At 66.7% G+C, this 22,163-nt stretch overlaps 5 protein-coding genes across 21 annotated transcripts in view; 3 read left to right on the forward strand and 2 right to left on the reverse strand.

Moving 5' to 3' along the window:
- The window catches only part of SSU72 (SSU72 homolog, RNA polymerase II CTD phosphatase), a 179,554-nt gene that overhangs the window by 74,865 nt on the left and 82,526 nt on the right, over window positions 1-22,163 (reverse strand). The gene's annotated exons all lie outside the window — the stretch shown is intronic.
- On the forward strand, window positions 897-15,746 carry MIB2 (MIB E3 ubiquitin protein ligase 2). Of its 13 annotated transcripts, none has more exons than XM_050785737.1 (20): window positions 897-1,109; window positions 1,975-2,081; window positions 8,606-8,916; window positions 8,990-9,161; window positions 9,927-10,033; window positions 10,137-10,331; window positions 10,428-10,570; window positions 10,688-10,795; window positions 11,815-11,919; window positions 12,002-12,164; window positions 12,239-12,372; window positions 12,461-12,609; window positions 12,709-12,865; window positions 13,170-13,330; window positions 13,425-13,551; window positions 13,641-13,874; window positions 14,198-14,376; window positions 14,450-14,631; window positions 14,781-14,846; window positions 15,437-15,746. In XM_050785737.1, the coding sequence occupies exons 1-20, from the start codon at window positions 1,107-1,109 to the stop codon at window positions 15,673-15,675; spliced, it is 3,042 nt and encodes a 1,013-aa protein (XP_050641694.1). In that variant the 5' UTR covers window positions 897-1,106; the 3' UTR covers window positions 15,676-15,746. The 13 variants fall into 13 exon arrangements, with proteins under 13 accessions (XP_050641694.1, XP_050641695.1, XP_050641703.1 ...); XM_050785738.1 differs by having other exon boundaries at window positions 10,700-10,795; XM_050785746.1 differs by having other exon boundaries at window positions 8,648-8,916.
- The window catches only part of GABRD (gamma-aminobutyric acid type A receptor subunit delta), a 378,620-nt gene continuing 363,596 nt past the window's right edge, over window positions 7,140-22,163 (forward strand). Inside the window, exon 1 of the mRNA XM_050786155.1 lies at window positions 7,140-7,143. The gene's annotated coding sequence lies outside the window, so the exon portion shown is untranslated. The remainder of the gene's footprint in view (window positions 7,144-22,163) is intronic.
- On the forward strand, window positions 17,346-19,815 carry MMP23B (matrix metallopeptidase 23B). The gene is made up of 9 exons (XM_050805767.1): window positions 17,346-17,501; window positions 17,581-17,751; window positions 17,909-18,039; window positions 18,107-18,246; window positions 18,314-18,481; window positions 18,875-19,039; window positions 19,116-19,226; window positions 19,371-19,497; window positions 19,614-19,815. Exons 1-9 carry the CDS (start codon window positions 17,346-17,348, stop codon window positions 19,786-19,788), a joined length of 1,344 nt encoding a protein of 447 aa, XP_050661724.1. The 3' UTR covers window positions 19,789-19,815.
- Window positions 20,734-22,163, reverse strand: part of LOC126951620 (cyclin-dependent kinase 11B) — a 60,826-nt gene continuing 59,396 nt past the window's right edge. For all 5 annotated transcript variants that reach the window (XM_050785949.1, XM_050785933.1, XM_050785926.1 and 2 more), the window contains 5 exons: window positions 22,044-22,151; window positions 21,829-21,945; window positions 21,479-21,627; window positions 21,084-21,273; window positions 20,734-21,003 (listed from right to left, as the gene is read on the reverse strand). In XM_050785949.1, coding sequence (XP_050641906.1) covers window positions 20,911-21,003; window positions 21,084-21,273; window positions 21,479-21,627; window positions 21,829-21,945; window positions 22,044-22,151 — 657 coding nt within the window. In that variant the 3' untranslated portion in view covers window positions 20,734-20,910. The remainder of the gene's footprint in view (window positions 21,004-21,083; window positions 21,274-21,478; window positions 21,628-21,828; window positions 21,946-22,043; window positions 22,152-22,163) is intronic.

A 22,163-nucleotide genomic window follows, 5' to 3' on the forward strand; every position in this document is an offset into this window, starting at 1 on the left:
CCGGCCCCCTCGGATAGGCCTATGATCAGTCATGGCACGAACACCCTAGGCTGCAACCCCCTGCGATGCCCAGATTAACTCACTTGTCCTGGAGAGCCTGCCTCTGGGTTTCCTTTCAGGTTGACAGTTTGGGAGCTAACAGGACCACGTGAGGGGTGCAGCGGGGAAGATCAGCCAGGTTCTCAGGGACCTTCTCCGGAAGTACGCAATGTCTACAATTAAGAAATGAGAGACCGGGGGCTGTGGCTCACGTCTATAATCCCAGCACGTTGGGAGCCCTAGGCGGGCAGATCACGAGGTCAGGAGTTCGAGACCAGCCTGGCCAACATGGTGAAACCCCGCCTCGACTAAAAATACAAAAATTAAGTGTGCGTGGTGGCGGGTGCCTGTAGTCCCAGCTGCTCGGGAGGCTGAAGCAGAAGAATCATTTAAACCCGGGAGGCGGAGGTTGCAGTGAGCCGAGATCGCGACATTGCACTCCAGCCTGGGAGATAGGGAGAGGCTCCGCCTCAAAAAAAAAGAAATGAGAAAGTAGCAGTGCATTGTTTAGAAAGGCGGAGACTTCTCTGAGGAGAAAGCGAGAAACAAGCGTCCGCCTCTAGGGTGCAGAACCGGGGGCGGGAGGACGGGCCCGGACTGCCGTTTCTTGCTGTGTGCAGGTCTGCGTGACTCAAAAGCCCGGACCGGGTCCACTCTGGTGGAGTCGGAAAGAGGTGGCTGCCGCGCGGCAAGTCCCGCCAGTGCCCGCGAGCGCGACGTCGGAGCCCCCGTTTCTATGGCAACCGAGTGCGTCTCCGGGACCGCCATTGCGCAGGCGCCCAGAGGCTAAGCCGCTCGGCCCCCAGCTGCGCCACGCAGGGCCGGCGAAGCCGACCCTCCCGCGCTGACGCACTTCCGGCGCCTGCCCCGCCCATCCCTGCGGCGAGGGCGTGGCCGTGGCCGCTGCGCTCCGGCGGGGGCTGGCCCTGGGCTCCCGCTGTCGGGGTCCCACAGTTTCTAGCCGCCCCTCTCCTCAGTGCCCGGTGGCCCGGGAGGGCCTGGGAGCCCGAGGCCGTCCCCGAGTCGCTCCTGGGTCACTGGCACGATGCAGGCCGTTCTCTCGGCTGATGGTGCGTGCAGGCGCGGATCTCCTCCCCTGGCCCTCCGCACCGTCCCCGAGTCGTGCTCCGCTCTGGCAGAACGCGAGCGCCGTCCCGGTCCCGCTCCCGCTGGCCCAGCCGCACCGGGCCGGCAGGGTCCGCTCGCGATGGGCTGGGGCTGCGCGCGCAGCGCCGCCGCGGGGCCTTCTGGGAGTTGTGGTCTGGCCGCCCGCGCGGGACTCCAGCTCCCGGCAGGCCTCGCGCGGCCCGGGGCCCGCGGCGCTGGGGTCGGCGCTGGGGTCATCGTCTGGGCCCGGTGGGCTGCGGCGCGCGGCGGGCGCTCTGGCCTGGCCTGGCCGCCTCTGAGCAGTCGGGGCCGGTGGGCGGCCTCGCACGCCAGGACAGACTGACAGACGGACTGGCCGGCAGCCCCGCGCCCCCGAGCGGAGCAGGCGGGACGGAAACGTCCGGGCAAGTTGGGGTCGGCGGGTACTGCGCGGCCCTGGCAAGGTCTGGCAGCGGACGGGGCCGGGCGGCCTCCGCGAGCCTTCAGTACGAATGACAGGGGCGGGGCGAGCTCCGGGTGGGGTGCCCGCCGTGCCCGCCCCCGGCCCGCCTGTTCCTCTGCGCCGGCGCCCGTGCGCGTCCCGGAGCCTCCTGACGTCTGCGAGCCGCGGCCGCCAGACCCCGGGCGCACGCAATTACGGGCCCGGCGCTGGCGGCTCCTGCGCGCCCCAGACCCCAGGGAGCCTATCCAGGCAGGCGGCGGCCCTGGGTGTCGCGGCCGTGGGCCCGAGTGGACCTGGAGCCGGCGGGCAGCCCCGGGGGCAGACAGGCGACCGAGCCACAGGCCGAAGTGCTAACTGTGCATCTTGGCATCTCCCCTCGGCCACAGGGTTGGAAGCCCAGCGAGGCTAGAGGCCAGTCCCAAAGTCTCCAGGCATCAGGGCTGCAGCCCAAGAGCCTCAAGGCGGCCGGGCGGGCGACTGGACGGCCGGACAGGTGAGCTCTTGACCGTCCGCAGCCTGGTAGTTTGCACTTGGCGCTCCCACCTTGGGGCTCCGTGGAAGCCACGTCAGAGGGGCTGTGTTTGTGTCTGAACATGCGTGTGAGTGGAGGGAAGTGGTGAGTAATCCCGCGTCTCCCCTCTAGGTTCGATACCCATGGAGGAAATAAGCAGAGGTGCCAGACAGGCCCCTGATAGGCACCTGCAGGATTGGGGCAGAGTGGCCGCAGCGCAGGAGCGCCGGCAAGCCTAGCCTTTCCCGGAAGGCCCCCTCTGTCCGGTTCCACCCTGGCCTGTTGCTTCACATGCAACAAGTGTCTGAATGTGGCTCTCTCCTGGCCGAGGGCAGCCCTGGGCAGTGAGTGGGTTGACACCCCAGCCTGCAGGGTGCCTGTGGGTCTCCACCCAGATAGGCAGGATTGGAGGTGGCCACAGCGCTCGTGGGCTTTCCCCTAGCAGGTGTCTCCGTGCTGGCCAGGCTCAGGGCTTCATCCCACTCAGTGGGCCTGATCTCCCTGGGGCACCCGGGATGTCCATCTGCATTAGCTGGAGCTACTCCATGGCCCGTGGCGTGCCACACACAGCGGCATTTCAGTGTCATTAGGCACAGCTGGAGGTGCAAGGAGGAGGGCAGCCTCATGTCCAGTCCCAGTTCTATGTAACTTGCTTCTTCTGAATAAAGGCAATTTGCTAACTTCCTCGCTAAATAGGATTTGGTCTCTATGGCTTTCAAAGCTTATCCAATAAAATTCTTGCAATAAGGGAAGCCTCTCCTCCTACACTCTCCTGATTGATGGTTCGGAAATCCTCCTGCCCTCTGAGAGCCGGCAGTTTCTTGTGAAAAAGAGAAACTAAGAAGCAGTAGAACAGACCTGGTGGCTGCTTGCGTGGTTAAGATGGTAAATGCTGAATGTGTGAAACTGCCTTTATAAACCGTTTTCTCCAGCCTGGCTTGCTGGCTGCCCGTCTGGTTTGCTGTGTTGTGTCTCCAGTGGCTTTAGCTTCCAACAGGAAATCTGTGACCCAGGAAGTAGCAATTAAACACCTGGGATGCTGCCTCAAGGCTGGTGTGTGCTCTGAGGTAAGTTCCGATTTGCCAAAGCACATCTGTCGCCCGAGTCTTCACGCCCTGACTGCCTCCATCATTTTAAACATCGGGAGCAGTTGCCTGCGGCGAGGTTCAGATGCCAGCCAGGGGCACAGCCTGTGAACTCTGGGTAGGTGGCAAAGTCTAGCATTTCTAGCAAAGGAAAAACATTTGGTGACTCTCTGGGTAAATTTCTGACTGAGGTGAAGACACCCATTGTGAGGCAGCATCCTCACATACAGCGGAAGCCTGGGCTGTATGTTTACAAGAGGAGGAGCAGGAGCGGCCACAACCATGTACGCCAGGGGCTGCATGGCCGCAGCTCTGGTCTGCTCCCTGGAGCCCCTCCACCAGTGCTGGGCTGTGGCTGTGGCTGTCTCTGGTTTGTCTTTCTGGGAAACCTTGGCCAGGTTGGCATGAGGGCAGGGCCAGCCTTGGACATTTGCACTTTCCATAGCAGCCTCTGGCCCAGAGCTCACCCGCTGTGGGCAGGTGATCAGGGTGATCAGGGCTCATTGGTCCCCTCCTCTGCACCTGGAGCCTTGTGGGTTTAGAACAGAAAAATAGGAGGGGGCAACCCAGAGGCCTCCTGATCTCCAGAAAGGGATGGGTGCTGGGCAGGTCCAGGGTGGAGGCAGAGGGAGTGAGGGGCCCTTGGGGGAACATCTGTCCTAGAGGGCTTGATCTCCAGGACCGCCCACCCCACTCCTACCCCTAATCTGGCGTTCCTCACCTGCACGCCTCCGGGAAGTCCTCACCTGAGGTCTGCAGCGGGTGTGCCAAGTGCTGGCCCCACATCACCTGCTCCCACCCCTGCCCAGAGCATGGGGCCTGCAGCTAGTGCCCTTGGGGTCGGCTTGACCCAGTCCCGGCCCAGAGCCTCTCCCATGGCCTCAGGAGGACAAGATGGTCAGGGAAGCCCAGGGGATGAGCCCTTTTGTCCACAAGCTTCCCTCTGAGGTGGCCAGGCTGTGTGTGCGACCCCACAGCCCCCAACTCTCATGAACAGTGGGGATGGGGCAGGCCCCTCGCTGGTGGCCCCTAAGCAGGTACACTCTGTCCCCTTTGAGGAGAGACCTCCCAGATGGAGGGATACAAGTGCTGGGTCCTGGCTGGGGTGCTCCTCCTCCCTGCCTGTGGGGGTCTCACTCTTGCCTCCTGCCCCCACACAAACACCCCCTAGAGAGGCCTTCGGAGGCAGGTACTGAGCCCCGGGGCCGGGGGCCGGAAGGCCAGTGGCAGGTGGTCTTGGGTGACTGCTGGCCCTGGGCAGTGGTGAGGAAGACAGGCAGGCGGCTTCAGGAAGGAGCTGAGGAGAAAGGCGGCAGAGCCTAAAAAGCTGCTGGCCCCTTCAGAGGGTCCCGGATGTTGAGCTCCCGAGCCTGGGAGCTGCCTGCACGGGGCGTGTCTGCACACTGGCGCCACAGAAGGGTCGGCGGGAGGCAGGCATGGCCGGAGACCCCGCTCAGATGAGGCGGCCACGCCGGGGCAGTGCCACGCTGGACAGAAGGGGCTGCCTTGGCAGCGTGACACACCCCAGACCCTTGGGGTGGGGGCCCTGCAGGGGAGCCATGAGCAGGTGCCAGGGCTATAGGCCCCTGTATGCTCACATCCCAGCGCCCGGGGAGAGGCGCGGAGTGGGCAGGCGCACCCAACTCCCCTGTCCGGGCTCCTCTCCCTTGTTGGGGCAACCCTCAGCAAGTGGGAGGCTGGTTCCAGGCACGAGAAGTGAGGCCGGGGAGGAAGCCCTGCCCGTGTTCAGCCCAGTTGTGCCCCAACTCTGGTGGGCTTCCATGAGGGACAGCCTCTGGGAGGGTGGGGCTTTGTGGGCCAGAGCTGGAGAGCTGCCTGGCTGTGCTAAAAATACTGGGCATGCTGCAGACAGGTGCCCGTCTGGGGCACGGGCCACCCTGTCTCAGGCTGATGGCCTTGGCACCCCACCCCGCTGCGCCTGTGAGGTGGGGGCCACTGAGGCTTGGTCTTGATTCCCAGAGGTCCTGCTGGTGGCCTCCCTGACATCTCTGCCCTTTGCCCATCCCCCCAAGGGCAAGGCTGGGCACAGGACGCTGGTTCACGCATGGGGCGCCCTGCCCCTGTCTTGTTGGAAAGGTCCAGTGGCATATGGCTGGGGTCCATGCCTGCGGGTCGGGCAGGTGTGGCCGCTGGCCTGGGCTAAGCTGGCTCTGGCTGAGAGTCTGGGCGCAGAGACAGGGCGTCCCTGCTGCAGAAGGATCACTGTGGGCTAGGCTGGCTCTGGCTGAGAGTCTGGGCGCAGAGACAGAGGGCACCCCCCATGCTGCAGAAGGATCACAGTGTGGGCTCATGGCATTGACTTTTTCGCGGTCCCAAGTCTTTCATCTCGGTTGCCAGGCCCATCTCAGGGCTCGGCAGATGCGTGTCCCCTGCTAGCAAAGACCTCCAGTCAGTTCTGCGGCTGCCTGTGATGGGTCCCACTCCGGCTCAGTGTCGGTTCTGCGGCTGCCTGTGATGGGTCCCGCTCCGGCTCAATGGAGGTGTCTGGCAGGGAGGAGACCCCGGCTTAGCGTGACGCCAGCTGTGGCCAATTCTGGGGGGATCCTGGCAAGGAGGAGGTTGCATGTGGATCTGGTGGAGGTGGATGGCCTGGCAGGGGGTGGGGCCCGCACCCCTAAGGAGCAGTACCCCTGTCACTCGTCCCCCCGCCAGCAGACTGCTGCGTCGGCCTCCCCGGCTGTGCCATTCTGCGGGGAAGGTCCCTGTGTAGAGGAGGCTGGAGTGGGGGAGCTCAGCCCAGGCCACGCCTCACCCTTCTTGGGCACTCCATGGGCAAAAGCTGAGGACAGTGTGTGGATCCTGGGAGCAGGAACCCTGCAGAGCCTGCCCCCAGCTGGTGGCAGAGCAGGCAGTGGGGAGCTGCTGGGGCAGGAGGGGTGACCTCCCTCCAAGACAGCCCCCGTGGGGTCTGCAGGGATCTGGAGAGTCAAGGGTCATGGCCAGGGTGGGGCCGCGGAGCTGGGCTGGCCAGTGGAACTGTGTCCCCCTGGACATGCTCTGGGTGAGGTGTAGTCAGTGCTGGGATGGCTGGAAGTGGCCTCTGCTGGGCGGGTCCTCGGGACACGGGGGCTGCCGCTATCACAGAAGCCTGGCACAGATTCTCTCTGGTTCTTATGTTTTGTTCACTCACGCAGCCATTCAGTCAAAGCTGCAGCTGGTGGGGTCCTGGCCAAACATAGGACGCGGCAGTGCACCACCTGGGGGCTGCCCTCAGAGGCCCGCCCAGGGGAACAGTGCCACAGAGGCCCATGGGGAGGGCCTGTGGGTCACCCTGGGTGGTGGCTGGGCTCCTGGCTCTGCGGGGCCTCTGAGGGCAAGGTGGGGCCGCTCTGGCTGCCACCTGTGGAAGCTGACCATGCAGAGGCCCAGCCAGGAGGCTGCAGAAGGCCGTGGGGAGGGCAGAGCCAGCCACCTTCCCTGATGGCTGTGGAGCTGCCCACGGGACCCATCTCCTTGTCTGGGGCTCACTGGTGCCACAGGAAAAAGCAGCCCTGGCCCAGGCCTTGGTGCACATCTTGGCAGGATCTCGCCCCAGGTGAGGGGGGCAGTGTCACCCAACAGGTGAGGCCTCTGGACAGATGAGGCCACGTGGGGTTTCCCTGAAGAAGCAGAGCCTGGCTGCTGGGTGAGGGCTCCTCTTCGTCACTGACAGGGAGAGCTGTGCTTTTAAAACATCCCCCCGTCCTGTGGAAGCCCTGGCGGTTCTGGGCAAGTTGAGGAGAGAGAACTGTAGAGGCCAAGCTGGCCAGGTTTGTGCCCCTGAGAATTAGAGGGAGTCCCGTGCTCACATGCAGCTGGGGCACGGTGAGGAGCCCAGCCCTGCAGGCGAGCCCTTGCGCTGGACTCAGTCTCTGGAGTGGGGCTGGGCTCCTCACCGGGCCTTGCTCGGGGGACAACCTGTGGGACTCAGGCCCCTGAGCCAGAGCAGGAGTCGGGGGCTTTGCTGTGGCCCCTCCTCACTGCCCATCTGCAGCCTCCCCTGGGCCAGGGTGTCTCCTGAACTGGCCTGAGATGCAAAGTGCTGGGCTGCAGCGCAGCCCAGGTGGAAGGCTGACATGTGAGGCCCAGGCTGGCCTGTGTCCTGGAGTTGGCAGGGCCCCCTTCCATCCTCAGCCACATCCACCCAGCCTCAGGGGTCCCTCCAGCCTCCTGGGACTGCCGTGTCCCCCACCTCTGCTTCAGGCAGTGCTCCTGGGCTGCCTCCTTCCCCGGCCATGGGGTCCTAGTGGTTTAATGAGAAGTGAGTAGGGGCCCTCCCCTCCCCCAGACAGGGTCTTGCTTTGCCCGCCAGGCTGGAGTGCAGTGATGCGATCACAGCCAGCTGTAGCCTCTACCTTCTGATTTGCCCTCTTAACGTTCACATCCATTCTTCTTGTTAACGAGACTGTGCTGAAGCCCAGCACGGTGGAGAGGGCAGCCCACGGTGACTCACATCTGCAGAGTGAGCTCTCGGGGGTCAGCACCCAGATTCGGGATTAGCAGTCCTGGGCCTCGAGCCCTGTGGCTGGCTCCATCCCTGCTTCCAGCAGCCTGGAATGTGCACCTCTGTGTAAATGGAGCCACCTGGCATTTGCACTTGGCTACTTCCCTCCATCTGCTGGTGACCTCTGGCCTGTGCTCTTTGTGGTGAGTGGGTCCCTGCTTGGTTGGGACTCAACCCCGCTTCAGGACCCCGTGGCCACTGAGGACCCAGGGACCTGCCTGTGCTCAAGTGTCTGGCCTCTGTTGTGGGTGCGTGGCGTGGCCAGGGCCACTTTTCCAGAGAAGGCTCCGGGGTGCTGTCTGGCCTCGCTGCACTGTCCCTGACGCGCAGGGTCCAAAGCTGGCATCCCCCAGGAGCAGTGTCTGGGGACAGAGACGCCCCCAGGTCCTTGCTGGCCAGTGCCTACTGGTCTTGTATGGTGCCTGCGTCGTGTTTGCCATTTTTCTGTTGCGTTGTCTGACGTTTTCATGTGGATCGCAGGAGTTCCTCACCCTGTGTGTGTGTGGACACAAGTCCTCTGAGGGACGCATGTCATGGTGTCTGCTCACATGCCGCTGCCCGTCCAACCATGTGAGTGTCTTAGGGGACGGCAGCTCTTTCTTTAGTGAACTCCAGCGTCCAGCTCATTAATTGGCTGCGGGAGGAGATGGCAATTTTCTTCCTAGAACTTTATTTGTGAACCTTTCACGAAGCCCCCTGGGCCCAGACCACCCTGCCGGTCCCGCGCCAGGCTGGCATGGCACCCACCTTCCCCACCAGCCTCGCTGGTGCCAGACTGTGGGCCTCCTTGCTGCCTCCTCGGGCCCTAGGGCTTGAACCAGCCCACCTGCCCCTTTGGGCCTCTCCTCTGCTCTCCCGTGGAGCCTGCTCTGACCGGGAGTGTCCCGTGGTGGCCTGAGAATACCCTCTGCCCACAGGTCCCGAGCAGCCCGGCCCACCATGGACCCCTCTGCCCACAGGTCCCGAGCAGCCCCGCCCAACATGGACCCAGACCCCCAGGCGGGCGTGCAGGTGGGCATGCGGGTGGTGCGCGGCGTGGACTGGAAGTGGGGCCAGCAGGACGGCGGCGAGGGCGGCGTGGGCACGGTGGTGGAGCTTGGCCGCCACGGCAGCCCCTCGACACCTGACCGCACGGTGGTCGTGCAGTGGGACCAGGGCACACGCACCAACTACCGCGCCGGCTACCAGGGCGCGCACGACCTGCTGCTCTACGACAACGCCCAGATTGGTGCGCCAAGGGCAGGCGGGACGGGCAGGACCCGGGGGCGGGAACGCCCCCTCTGACCCCACCCCACCCCCAGGCGTCCGGCACCCCAACATCATCTGTGACTGCTGCAAGAAGCACGGGCTGCGGGGGATGCGCTGGAAGTGCCGCGTGTGCCTGGACTACGACCTCTGCACGCAGTGCTACATGCACAACAAGCACGAGCTTGCCCACGCCTTCGACCGCTACGAGACAGCCCACTCACGCCCGTGAGTCCCGGGCCGCACCAGCTCCTGTGCGGCGGATACCCAGGCCTTGCCATGGGGGCCTCGGCCTTCGGGGAGGCTCCCAACCACTCCCAGGGAGATGGAGCAAGTCTCTCCAGGGCAATGGCCTTAAGCGGTGTTGCCGTGGGCGGGGCACAGAGGGTGGCCTCTGGGTGGCTCTACAGGCAGCAGTGGCCATCAGGCAGCCAGCATCCCCCAGGGAGGCATGAGACCTCCGCGAGGACTGTCCACACCTGGAGCCAGCCCCTGGGCTGCCTTGGGGGCTGCTGCGCTCTGGTCCGAGGGCATCAGCTGGGGGAGAATCTAGCCTGCTTGGGGCAAAGGCAGCCAGAGATGCCACCCCGTCTCCTGCATGTCACCCTTGTCTCTGGCCCTCCCTGCATGTGGGGGGAGCTGTGGGCGACTGGGGAGTGCTGTTGGCCTCATTACTCCCTTACCACATGCTGAGCCCACCTCTGGGCCTGGCTGTGCCCCAGCTCACCGGGAGGCAGCAGGCATAAAGCGACCGCACCCAGAGGTCTTGCCAAGGGTGGGCCTGGGTGCCTTCCCAGCCTGGCATCAGGGAAGTCCCTGGAGGAACGTGGTCCGCAGGTTCGCTCCAGGCCCCTGAGCCCGGGGGCATTTCCTCGCAGTGTGTGGAGGATGTTGACCTGCTGGGCCGGCCATTCCCAGGCTCTCCCGAGTGGCTCAGGACGGGAAGAGATGGCAGTTTTCTTCCGAGAGCTTTATTTGTGAACCCTCTTGCAGTGTCACGCTGAGTCCCCGCCAGGGCCTCCTGAGGATCCCACTAAGGGGCATCTTCCAGGGCGCGAAGGTGGTGCGAGGCCCCGACTGGGAGTGGGGCTCACAGGATGGTGAGTGGAGGCAGACGGGCAGAGGGCAGGGCCCGGCTGTGGCTGGCTCATGGCTCAGTCTCAAGGCACAGCCTTAGCCTGCTGGCGGGGACTCTTTCCCCAGGAGGGGAAGGGAAACCAGGCCGTGTGGTGGACATCCGTGGCTGGGATGTGGAGACAGGCCGGAGTGTGGCCAGCGTGACGTGGTCTGATGGTACCACGAACGTGTACCGTGTGGGCCACAAGGGCAAGGTGGACCTCAAGTGTGTGGGCGAGGCAGCAGGCGGCTTCTACTACAAGGACCACCTCCCAAAGCTTGGTATGAGGCTGTCCCACTGACCCCATCAGCCCTCCTACCCTGGCTGAAGTCCCAGAGGGGAGGGACTGCTGCCTGAGGCCTGCCACCCTCCCCCAGGCAAGCCGGCCGAGCTGCAGCGCAGGGTGAGTGCTGACGGTCAGCCCTTCCAGCACGGGGACAAGGTCAAATGTCTGCTGGACACTGACGTCCTGCGGGAGATGCAGGAAGGCCACGGCGGCTGGAACCCCAGGATGGCGGAGGTGAGCCGCCCCACCGTGAAGCCCTGTGTGCCCTGCCCTCCCAGCCCTGCGGACCCCCAGCCCCTTCCTCCCCAAGCGTCCAGCCCGACCCAGCCACAGCTCCATGACCCGCCACAGTTTATCGGACAGACGGGCACCGTGCATCGCATCACGGACCGCGGGGACGTGCGCGTGCAGTTCAACCACGAGACGCGCTGGACCTTCCACCCCGGGGCGCTCACCAAGGTGCCTGGGGGGCTGGGCTGCACCCCATCTGTTTGCTTCTGGAACCCCTTCCATGTATCCACTCGGCCTCGGGGGGTCAGGCAGGACTAGGGTGCCAGCTGTACCCACGAGTCCCCAGCCCTGAAGGAAGGGTAGGGACTGGTGGGTGAGGTCGAGGAGAAGAGGGGGTTGGGTGTGAAGGAACCCAGAGGAGGGTATGTCTCTGGGAGCTGGCGTGGCTGATATGGGCAGGTTAGGGCCTCCCTCGGTTCCAGGACACCAGGAAGGCAGGACAGCTTCGTGGGCGGGAGGGAGGCAGCTGGGCTGAGACACTCCTGGTTAGTGCTGTGTGGGGGCCGATGGGGGTGGCTGGTTAGGACAGGGAGGTGCACGTTTGGCCTAGGGTGGCGGTCCGGGAGGTAGTGAGGGCTGCCTGGGAAGCAGTATGTCAGGGAAGGGGCTGGAGGTGGTGGTGGTGGCAGCTTGGATGGCCCTGGGAGGGGCAGGCCCAGGACAAAGCGTCAGAGCTCAAATCTGGATCTGGGGTCCTGGATACCAGGCACCTTTGAGGAAGCGCCAAGGGGAGTCATGAGATGGGCTTGTAGAGTGAGTTCCCTGCATATGAGGGCTCAGGTGGGGCAGAGTGGGCCCGCCCTGCACCCCAATGTCCTGGGGCCCCACCCCCACACTGGCTCACGGGGCCCTGGCCATGCTGCCTGCTGCTGGTCAGCGTATAGCTCCCCACGGCCGGCCACCTCGGCTTCACACCTGCCCAGAGCTGGCTTGTATCTGCCTGGACACTCCTCCCATGGCTCTGGGGCTGGGGACACCCAGGGCTGCCTTGGACACCTGGGGCTCTCGTCCAGCCAGAGCCTCTGGCAGTGCTTGGGGTCGGGGTCAGGGTCGGGGCCGGGACCGGGGCGGGGGCCGAGTCGGGCCTGCCTGTCTTGTGGAGCTCAGCGGGTTGCCCTCCTGTGCTCCATGAGCCTGGGCAGCCACACACAGCTGGGGGGCCCCTCACGCCCCTCTCTGTTGCTCAGCACCACTCCTTCTGGGTGGGCGACGTGGTCCGGGTCATCGGCGACCTTGACACGGTGAAGCGGCTGCAGGCTGGGCATGGCGAGTGGACGGACGACATGGCCCCTGTGAGTCCCCTTGCCGCCCCCGCCGCTAGGGCCGCTGCCCCCCACACCTGCAGCCTGCTGTGACCCCCTCCCCTCCCCGCAGGCCCTGGGCCGCGTCGGGAAAGTGGTGAAAGTGTTTGGAGACGGGAACCTGCGTGTAGCAGTCGCCGGTCAGCGGTGGACCTTCAGCCCCTCCTGCCTGGTGGCCTACCGGCCTGAGGAGGATGCCAACCTGGACGTGGCTGAGCGCGCCCGGGAGAACAAAAGTGCGGCACAGCTCAGGCGGCCGTGGGCGGTGGGGCTGCCCCTGGCCACTGCTAACCTCAGCCCTGCCCCCCAGGCTCACTGAGCGTGGCCCTGGACAAGCTTCGGGCCCAGAAGAGTGACCCGGAGCACCCGGGAAGGCTGGTGGTGGAGGTGGCGCTGGGTAACATGGCCCGGGCTCTGGACCTGCTGCGGAGGCGTCCAGAGCAGGCGAGCTCCCGCCCCCGTCCTCCCACACCGTCCAGTCTGAGGGTGAGGGGCAGAAGGCCAGGGACTCACCTGCTGGCTCTCCTGGCAGGTGGACACCAAGAACCAAGGCAGGACCGCTCTGCAAGTGGCTGCCTACCTGGGTCAGGTGGACTTGGTACGGCTGCTGCTACAAGCCAGGGCGGGCGTGGACCTGCCGGACGATGAGGGCAACACGGCGCTGCACTACGCGGCCCTGGGGTGAGGTCTGGGAGGGGCCCGGGAGGGGCCTGGCAGGGCTGAGCCTGTGTGTCCAACCAGTGGGCACGGCGCCCTCCCTCTCACGTCCTCTCCCGTCAGGAACCAGCCTGAGGTCGGCAGGGTGCTCCTGAATGCTGGGTGCCGGGCAGATGCCATCAACAGCACCCAGAGCACAGCGCTGCACGTGGCCGTGCAGAGGGGCTTCCTGGAGGTGGTGCGGGCCCTGTGTGAGCATGGCTGTGACGTCAACCTGCCTGTGAGTTCTGCTTCCACCTGGCCTGGGTGCCGCCTGCCCGCGAGCGCTGCTCCCCGGGTGCCCCCTGCCCGCGAGCGCTGCTCCCCGGGTGCCCCCTGCCCGCGAGCGCTGCTCCCCGGGTGCCCCCTGCCCGCGAGCGCTGCTCCCCGGGTGCCCCCTGCCCGCGAGCGCTGCTCCCCGGGTGCCCCCTGCCCGCGAGCGCTGCTCCCCGGGTGCCCCCTGCCCGCGAGCGCTGCTCCCTGGGTGCCCTGGCTCTTGACCCAAGCAGAAGTCACCCCAAGTGACCACGGACTCTGCCCAGCAGGATGCCCACTCGGACACGCCCCTGCACTCCGCCATCTCGGCGGGCACTGGCGCCAGTGGCATCGTCGAGGTCCTCACGGAGGTGCCAAACATCGATGTCACCGCCACCAACAGCCAGGGTTTCACCTTGCTGCACCATGCCTCCCTCAAAGGCCACTCGCTGTGAGTGTGGAGTGGGCAAACAGCTGCAGCCAGCCTCTTGCTGTGCTGCCCAGGGACAGTCCCAGGTCCCAGACCAACCTCCCTACTCCCACAGAGCTGTGAGAAAGATTCTGGCTCGGGCACGGCAGCTGGTGGACGCCAAGAAGGAGGACGGCTTCACGGCGCTCCACCTGGCCGCCCTCAACAACCACCGTGAGGTGGCCCAGATCCTCATCCGGGAGGTGAGGGCGCGGCCCAGGCCTGCCCAAGGACCAGGGAGCGGGAGGCCCACTGGGGTCCCTGGTCTGAGCCCGTGCCCACCCCTCCCCAGGGCCGCTGTGACGTGAATGTGCGCAACCGGAAGCTGCAGTCCCCGCTGCATCTAGCCGTGCAGCAGGCCCATGTGGGGCTGGTGCCACTGCTGGTGGACGCTGGGTGCAGTGTCAACGCCGAGGACGAGGAGGGGGACACAGCCCTGCACGTGGCGCTGCAGCGTCATCAGCTGCTGCCCCTGGTGGCTGATGGGGCCGGGGGGGACCCAGGGCCCTTGCAGCTGATGTCCAGGGTGAGGAAGTGTCCAGTGATGGCCCAGGGAGCCAGGCGTTCTGGGGGTGGAGCAGACGGAACCAAGTTCTATGTGATCCTTCAGCCTGCACCCCTAGGCAGCCTGGGAGAGGGGTGGTGCCCATGGGGTGGGGAGAGGTGGGGCTTAGGGTCTCAGAGTTCACCCAGCAGGGTGCCCCTCTTGCCTGTCCCACCTGGGTTCCGGAAGAGGTGCCCCTGCCTTCTATTTTAGACCTGGGGCGCCGGCTGTTGGGGCTGCCGGGAGATGCCTCCTTCGGGCCTGCCCCGGCGCCCGCCCTCACCGGCGTCTGTCCTGCCGCCCAGCTACAGGCCTCGGGCCTCCCCGGCAGCGCGGAGCTGACGGTGGGCGCGGCGGTCGCCTGCTTCCTGGCGCTGGAGGGCGCCGACGTGAGCTACACCAACCACCGCGGCCGGAGCCCGCTGGACCTGGCCGCCGAGGGCCGCGTGCTCAAGGCCCTTCAAGGCTGCGCCCAGCGCTTCCGGTGAGCCCGCGGGCGGTAGGGAGGGGGTCCTGCGGCCTCCGGGCCCCTCTCAAGCCGCCTCCTCCCCCTGCAGGGAGCGACAGGCGGGCGGGGGCGCGGCCCCAGGCCCCAGGCACGCGCTCGGGACCCCCAACACCGTGACGAACCTGCACGTGGGCGCCGCGCCGGGGCCCGAGGCTGCTGAGTGCCTGGTGTGCTCCGAGCTGGCGCTGCTGGTGCTGTTCTCGCCATGCCAGCACCGCACCGTGTGCGAGGGTGAGGGGGGGCCCCGGGGAGGGGATCCCGGGTAGTCCGGCCCCAGCCAACCGGGCGCTCATCTTCGCAGAGTGCGCGAGGGTGAGTGGGGGGCCCCGGGGGGTGCGCCCGGGTAGTCCAGCCCCAGCCAACCGCGCTCCTCTCTGCAGAGTGCGCGCGCAGGATGAAGAAGTGCATCAGGTGCCAGGTGGTCGTCAGCAAGAAGCTACGCGCAGGTGGGTGAGGCTCGGCGCCCCCGACACGCCTCCTGCTCAGCTGGTGGTCCCCGGGTCCCTGTCCCCCACCCCTCCCACACTTCTGCCCATGGCCCTTCCCCAGGTCGCGCCCCCCCTCCCAAGGCTCATACCCTGGCCCTAGCCCCGCCAGAGGTCACGGCCTGCTGCAGACCACACCCTGCCCATAACCCCGCCTCAAGGTAACACCCTCCCCCCCAGCTCACACCCTAGTCCCGCTGGATTTCACGGCCCCTCCCAGGTCACACTCTCCATAGCCCCACCCCAGATCACCGCCCACCCAGAGCACCGCTTCCCCATCACACCCCGCCCCAGGTCACACCCACCCCACCTGCGGCCCTGACTCCAGCCCCCACACCACCTTACGCCTGATCTCCACGGTTCACATCCTGCCCGCAGCCGGGCCCCAGCTCTGCCTCCAAGTCACACCCACTCCACCAACTCCTTCCAGGTCACACCCCGTCCCAGGTGACACCCCGCCCCCAGCCTCGCCCCCCGTTGCCCGCCTGCAGCTCCCCGCTCCCCCATTCCCCCACCGGCCTCGCAGCTCACACCCGTCCCTCACCCCGCAGACGGCTCTGAGGTGGCGAGCGCCGCCCCCGCCCCCGGCCCGCCGCGCCAGCTGGTGGAGGAGCTGCAGAGCCGCTACCGGCAGATGGAGGAACGTATCACCTGCCCCATCTGCATCGACAGCCACATCCGCCTCGTGTTCCAGTGCGGCCACGGCGCATGCGCCCCCTGCGGCTCCGCGCTCAGCGCCTGCCCGATCTGCCGCCAGCCCATCCGCGACCGCATCCAGATCTTCGTGTGAGCCGCGCCGCCCGCCACGCCCGAGCTGCCTTCGCGAGCCCCCGCCCTGTGTTTTATAAAAAGATTCTCGGACGTTGCCTCCGCTGTCTGCCTGGGGGACCGGGCGCCTCTGGGGTCCTCCCCTCGGGACACGCGGGCGAGCCTGGGGGCCCCTCCTTCCCTGGGGTGCGCCCCGCCCGCCCCAGGCTCTTGCGTCTAGACTCCCGTCCAGACTGCGGCCTCCGGGCCAGGACACCCTCCCGGCGTGGGCACGGCCGCCTCCCGCCACCCGGGCCCGGGTCCGACGGGGCGGGGGCTCCTGTGTTCGCCCCCGGGCCCCCCTCGCTCCTCCGTCCTGGGGGCGGCCGTGGGGGCTCGTGCTCTGACCCAAGGGGCCCGACGCTCCCCAGGGCTGTGGGGTCCCGTCCCAGCAGGCAGTTGGGGGGCGTCCAAGGCAGGGTCCGGGACCTGGGGAAGGGACTGGGCGCACGCAGGTGGGGGGGACAAGCTGGTGGGGGGCGGTGTCGAAGCAAATACGCGGGCGGGTCCAGCGGCTCGCGCTTTCCAAGAACCGCCCGCGGCCGCCGCCAGCTGCTTGGCGCTGACCCCGTTGGCCGGGCTGCCGTCACCCTGGGCCCGAGGCCGGCGCGGAAAACGGGGAGGGACGGGACACAGGCCGGTCTGGCTCGGAATCTCCTGCTTCTCTGCCCAATCCCCCATCCCCGCCCCACGGGACGCCGGTGCCGGGTCTCGGTCCCAGCCCCGAGCCGCTCGCGTCTGGACACAGGCCGCCCCGTCGAGCCTTTGGGCCTCCGAGCTCCCCGCCCCCACCCCCAATCAGGACCGGTCCAGACCTCTATGCCCGGCGCCTGGCTCCGCTTCCCGTTCCCCCTCCCGTTTCCCTCTCCCCTTTACTGGGGCCTAGCCGGGGATTCAGGAGCCACACACCCTCCACCTCCCGCGCCGCCGCCCACGGGGTTCCCCCGAGCCAGGGCCCGCCCCTTCCCGGCTCCCTGGGAGACCCCGACAAGTTCCCTCCCTCCGACCCGCAACCTGGCACCCTCCGTGGCCCTTCCCTACCCACGCACCCCCTCCCCGCCTCCCCCTCCGCCGCCCCGTACTCACTGCCACGTCCCCATCCTGCCGTCCCCTCCCAGCTCTCGGGGACACTGTCAGGCGGGAGGCGCGTCCCCTGCGGCCCAGCTCAGCCTCCTGGGCCAGGATGGAGACTCCGCTCCTGTGGGGCTCAGGGGATTGCTGGGGATTCCATTTGGGAAAAAAGCCACCAGGTCATTCACTGCCCGGCCGGCTCGGGGACCCCACTGGCTGCCCTTTCCTAAGCGGGAGCCTTGGCGCTGCCCTTCCCGGGTTGCCTGGGGCCCTCTTCGCTCCCCCCTTCCGAGGACCCCGCCCAGCAGGCCATGCCCAGGCCTCTGCCCCTGGCCCACAGGACGCGGGTCCCCATGCCCCCAGCTGGAGGCAGCAGGCAGCTCGGCCAACGGTCGGGCCAGCTGGTTCCCTTCAGGGGCAGCCTTGCCCCCTCTCCCGCCCCGTCTCCCCCCCCCACCCACGGGGCTGTAACCCGAGCCGCCCAGCCACTGCCTCCCCTCCAGATCCTCCCCGGCGGCTCTGCGGCCCGGGCCCCCGCGCCGTGCTGCCCCATGCGGCCCTGAGCCCCACAGCAAGTCCGCCATGGGCCGCGGGGCCCGTGTCCCCTCGGAGGCCCCGGGGGCCGGCGTCGAGCGCCGCTGGCTTGGAGCCGCGCTGGTCGCCCTGTGCCTCCTCCCCGTGCTGGTGCTGCTGGCCCGGCTGGGGGCCCCGGCGGTGCCGGCCTGGAGCGCAGCGCAGGTGAGCGGCGGGCGGGGAAGCCAGGTGTTGGGGTGGGGGTTCTCACGTCTGTGGGTCTGGTCTGTCTGGGGGCCCGCAGGACGTGTGCGGGGTGTGTGGGGTGTTTGAGGGTCCGGATGTGCGTCCCGAGGTCGGAGGGTCGGACTCTCCTGTGTCCAGTTGTTGGGAGGGGTGGGAGGCCGCGCCCGGCTGTTCAGCCCCTTCGCCTCCACTGGGCCGCGTTCCCAGGGACATGCAACAGGATGCTCAGGTTAGGAGACCCGAAACCACAGGCAGACAGGACCCGCCACGCCCGCTCCCAGCCCTGGGCACCCCCACCCCCGTTTCCTTCCAGTCCATTTTCCGAGGCAGTTTTTGGCCCTGGGGACCGTCACCGATGCCTCCCACGCACGCTTTCTTCCCTGAAGGGAGACGCCGCTGCGCTGGGCCTCTCGGGGGTCCCCCCAACCCGGGTCCCGGGCCCACTGGCCCCCCGCAGACGCCGCTACACGCTGACTCCAGCCAGGCTGCGCTGGGACCACTTCAACCTCACCTACAGGTGCGCCCTGGCTTGGCCCTGGGGGAGGGGGCGCGGCCGGCCCCCGCTGAGCTCGCTCTCCCTGCAGGATCCTCTCCTTCCCTCGGAACCTGCTGAGCCCGCGGGAGACGCGGCGGGCTCTGGCTGCCGCCTTCCGCATGTGGAGCGACGTGTCCCCCTTCAGCTTCCGAGAGGTGGCCCCCGAGCAGCCCAGCGACCTCCGGATAGGTGGGCGCCCGCCCCCGCCCCGGCCCGGCCGTGCGCGCCTGGCCTCTCAGCCCTGTGCTCCCCTCAGGCTTCTACCCGATCAACCACACGGACTGCCTGGTCTCCGCGCTGCACCACTGCTTCGATGGCCCCACGGGGGAGCTGGCCCATGCCTTCTTCCCCCCGCACGGCGGCATCCACTTCGACGACAGCGAGTACTGGGTGCTGGGCCCCACGCGCTACAGCTGGAAGAAAGGTGACCGTCCAGGCTGGCCTCCTGCAGGCCTCTCCTCCGCAGCGCAGTGGGCTGCCGCGGTCGGGCTTTGGGGCAGACGGCAGGAGGGACCTTCCGGGGTGGTGGCTGCTACTGGAGTCGAGCAGGCAAGGAGGGGAGCCCGTGGGAGCCCCCAGTCCCGGCAGCCCTGAACTCCCTTTCCCATCCCCCTGCGACTCTGGAGCGGGAGCAGGAGCTGCATTCCTGGGGGCCGAGCTCACCGCCTGGGCCCAGAACATTCTTATCTTTCCGTGGCTGCGGCGGAGGGCGGCTCCGCGGCTGCGCTCCAGCAGATGTGCCGGGCCTTGGGGAGCTGGCCCACGGGCGGCGGGGCTGGGCCCGGGGCTCCCAGGCGCTGATCCCCGGGGCCCGCAGGCGTGTGGCTCACGGACCTGGTGCACGTGGCGGCCCATGAGATCGGCCACGCGCTGGGCCTGATGCACTCACAACACGGCCGGGCGCTCATGCACCTGAACGCCACGCTGCGCGGCTGGAAGGCGTTGTCCCAGGACGAGCTGTGGGGGCTGCACCGGCTCTACGGTGAGTCCCCTTGTCGGGCGGGAGGGCGGGGATCGGGCGGTCCTGAGCCAGGCCGTGCTTCCCACGCTCCCGGCAGGATGCCTGGACAGGCTTTTCGTGTGCGCGTCCTGGGCACGGAGGGGCTTCTGCGACGCTCGCCGGCGCCTCATGAAGAGGCTCTGCCCCAGCAGCTGCGACTTCTGCTACGGTGATGCCCAGGGGCCGGGACAGGGCTGCGTGGGAGCTGGGTCTTGGCTATGGTCTGGGCTCCCACGGGCCGGGACGGGGCTGCGTGGGGGCTGGGTCTTGGCTATGGTCTGGGCTGAGGGGGCTCTTCCCTTACCCGGCGCAGAATTCCCCTTCCCGACGGTGGCCACCACCCCACCGCCCCCCAGGACCAAAACCAGGCTGGTGCCTGAGGGCAGGAACGTGACCTTCCGGTGCGGCCACAAGATTCTCCACAAAAAAGGAAAAGTGTAGTAAGTGGGTGCCCTGGCGGGTCCTCAGGGTGGGCAGCCTGGGGCCCTGGGGCAGGGGTGCAGGGCAGGCAGTGGGTGGAGGCTGTGCCTGCAGGAGACACCCCGCCCCCCTGCAGCTGGTACAAGGACCAGGAGCCCCTGGAGTTCTCCTACCCCGGCTACCTGGCCCTGGGTGAGGCACACCTGAGCATCATTGCCAACGCCGTCAATGAGGGCACCTACACCTGCGTGGTGCGCCGCCAGCAGCGCGTGTTGACCACCTACTCCTGGCGAGTCCGTGTGCGGGGCTGAGCCCGGCTGATAAAGCACTTTCTCTCTATGTCCTCTCGTTCATTCTTGGGAGGGCAGCGGGCAGTCTGGGCAGGTGGACACCCCAGCCCCTGGTCCACCAAGAGGTGGGCGTCCTTGGGGCCAGGCACCCCCTGCTTTCCTGCACAGCAGACGACAGATACAGCACAGGACGGGACAGGCTTTGCCAAGGTGGCCCCTGGAAAAGTGGGATAGTGGAGGCCCCAGTGCCGGGGACAGCACGTGGGGTAGCCCCGGAAGCCTGGGTTCTGTCTAGGGCTTGCTCAGAGATGGGGGAGGGAGGCAAGGGGAGCTTCCTGAAGGGAAGCTCGGGATTGGGATGGGTCTCCAGGATCTTCTGCAAGGGGATGTGGGTGGGGGCTGGGAGGATTGGCACAGGGTGGGGGACCACCTTGCCAGAGTGGAGGCCCCCCGGAGATAGGAGCACCCCTCCTGCCTGGGGAAGAGACTGGCCCACGTGGGGTCAGAGGCCACAGCCACCCACCCCACCCTCTTCCCCTAGAGCCTGGTGGTCTGCAACTCCCCTCCCACACACGGTCCCGGGCTACTGAAAGAACACGGGGAGCTTTCCTCCAAGAATATTTTAATACATTTTAAAACTCGTAACAACCTTGTATAAAAACCTGCTGAGGCTGCCAGAATACCTGGGGCTGGGGGTTGGGGGCCGGGGGCCTGTGTGGACAGGGCTGGTCTGGACGAGCGAGTTGGGGCAGGAAAGCATCACTCATCCCAACACAGAAACAGGTCTCCAGCTCCAAAGATTAAACAATCGACCCGACCCCCACCTGCTCCAAATCACGGCCCAGCCAGCCCGGTGTGTCGAGAGTGGGACGGGGCGTGTGGGGGTTTGTGCTGCCCCAAGTAGGTGCCCGCAGATGCCCACCCTCTCCTCCCTGGGCAAGTCAGGGAGACCTGAAGACACAGCTCTTTCCTCCACAACAAGGAAAATGATTTAATTCTACAAATTTACAAACCAAAATACAAAAACAAAACGTGGAGCACGAAATAAGATGAGGAGTTCTGAGTCTCATGGCAGCTCCAGCCGCAGTAGCCGCGCCTGTGGTCCCGGCTGAGTTCTCCCCATGACGGGGTCTACTGTGACCTTCAGAACTTGAGGCTGAAGCCGGGGCCCGCGGCTGAGGCCCCCTGGTTCGTGGTGGTAAGGTGGAAGCCCGTCTCCTTCAGGTCGTCGTCACCCTAGGACGAGTCGGCTACCGTGAGGACCCTGCCCAAGCCAGCCCCACCTCTGGGCACGCCCCACCAGCCAGGCCCCTCACCAGCTGGCTATAGCCCAGGCCTCCCTCAGGGGGCCTCGGGCTGGTGCCCCGCTTCACACGCTGCTGCTCACTCTTGGCGGGCCACGTGGGGAACATGGAAGGATCGATGGGGAGGGGGGTCTCGCGGAAATACTCGTGCTTGAGGCCATCCTCAGCGCTGATCCTTCTCCCGGGAAAGTAGGTCAGGAACCTGGGGGAGAGGACCAGAGGCCCAGGAGGTGCTCGAGTGCTCCACTGGGTCCCCCAGAGATGGGCTGTGTTGGGACAGGGCTCAGGGCATGGGGCACCAGGCACCAGAACAGTTCTGGAAAGTGCTGAGCCAGCAGGTGGGCCTGGGACCGGGAAGCCACCACTATGGCTCGGGACCTCCCGCTGCCCGGCTGCACGGGGCTCACTTGTTCATGAGGTCGAAGCCCTGGTCTGAGAGCAGGGCCCCAAAGCGCTTGCGGAGGTTGTTGTAGGGGTACTCGCTGAAGGTCATCTTCTTCACTGCGGGGAGCTCGTTGTAGCCGGGCCAGATTTTTTCACTGGGGGTCCCCAGGTCCTGAAAGACAGAGGCGTTTCAACAGCCACGCCACGTGGCCCATGGTGTTGGCACCTGTGTCCCAGTAGAGAAGAAAAACCACCAGGAGGGCTCTCGGTGGCCCCGGTCCCCATCTCAACCCAGCACCTGTGTGCCCCCCAGCCCCATTCCTGAGGCTCCTCCACAACCCCACAGCACAACTGCAGCGGGGCCCAGACCCACCTTGAACACTTTGTTGATCTGATCGATGTCCGACTTCCCTGGGAACAGAGGCTTCTGAGTCAGCAGCTCCCCGAAGATGCAGCCCACCGACCACATGTCGACGGCCGTGGAGTATTCCTACGAGGGCAGGAGAGGCGCTCAGGAGGGCCAGGGCCCGCGGAGCTGTGGGAGACTGCATGGGGGGCAGGGGAGGCTCTCAGATGCCCAGGACTCACCTTGGCACCAAGCAGCAGCTCTGGGGCGCGGTACCACAGGGTCACCACGACCGGGGTGTAGGCCTTCAGAGGAGATCCGTACTCCCGCGCCAACCCGAAGTCACCCACCTGCAAGGACAG

The sequence above is a fragment of the Macaca thibetana genome, chromosome 1 (genome assembly GCF_024542745.1).
Source record: "Macaca thibetana thibetana isolate TM-01 chromosome 1, ASM2454274v1, whole genome shotgun sequence".
Lineage (NCBI taxonomy): Eukaryota > Metazoa > Chordata > Mammalia > Primates > Cercopithecidae > Macaca > Macaca thibetana.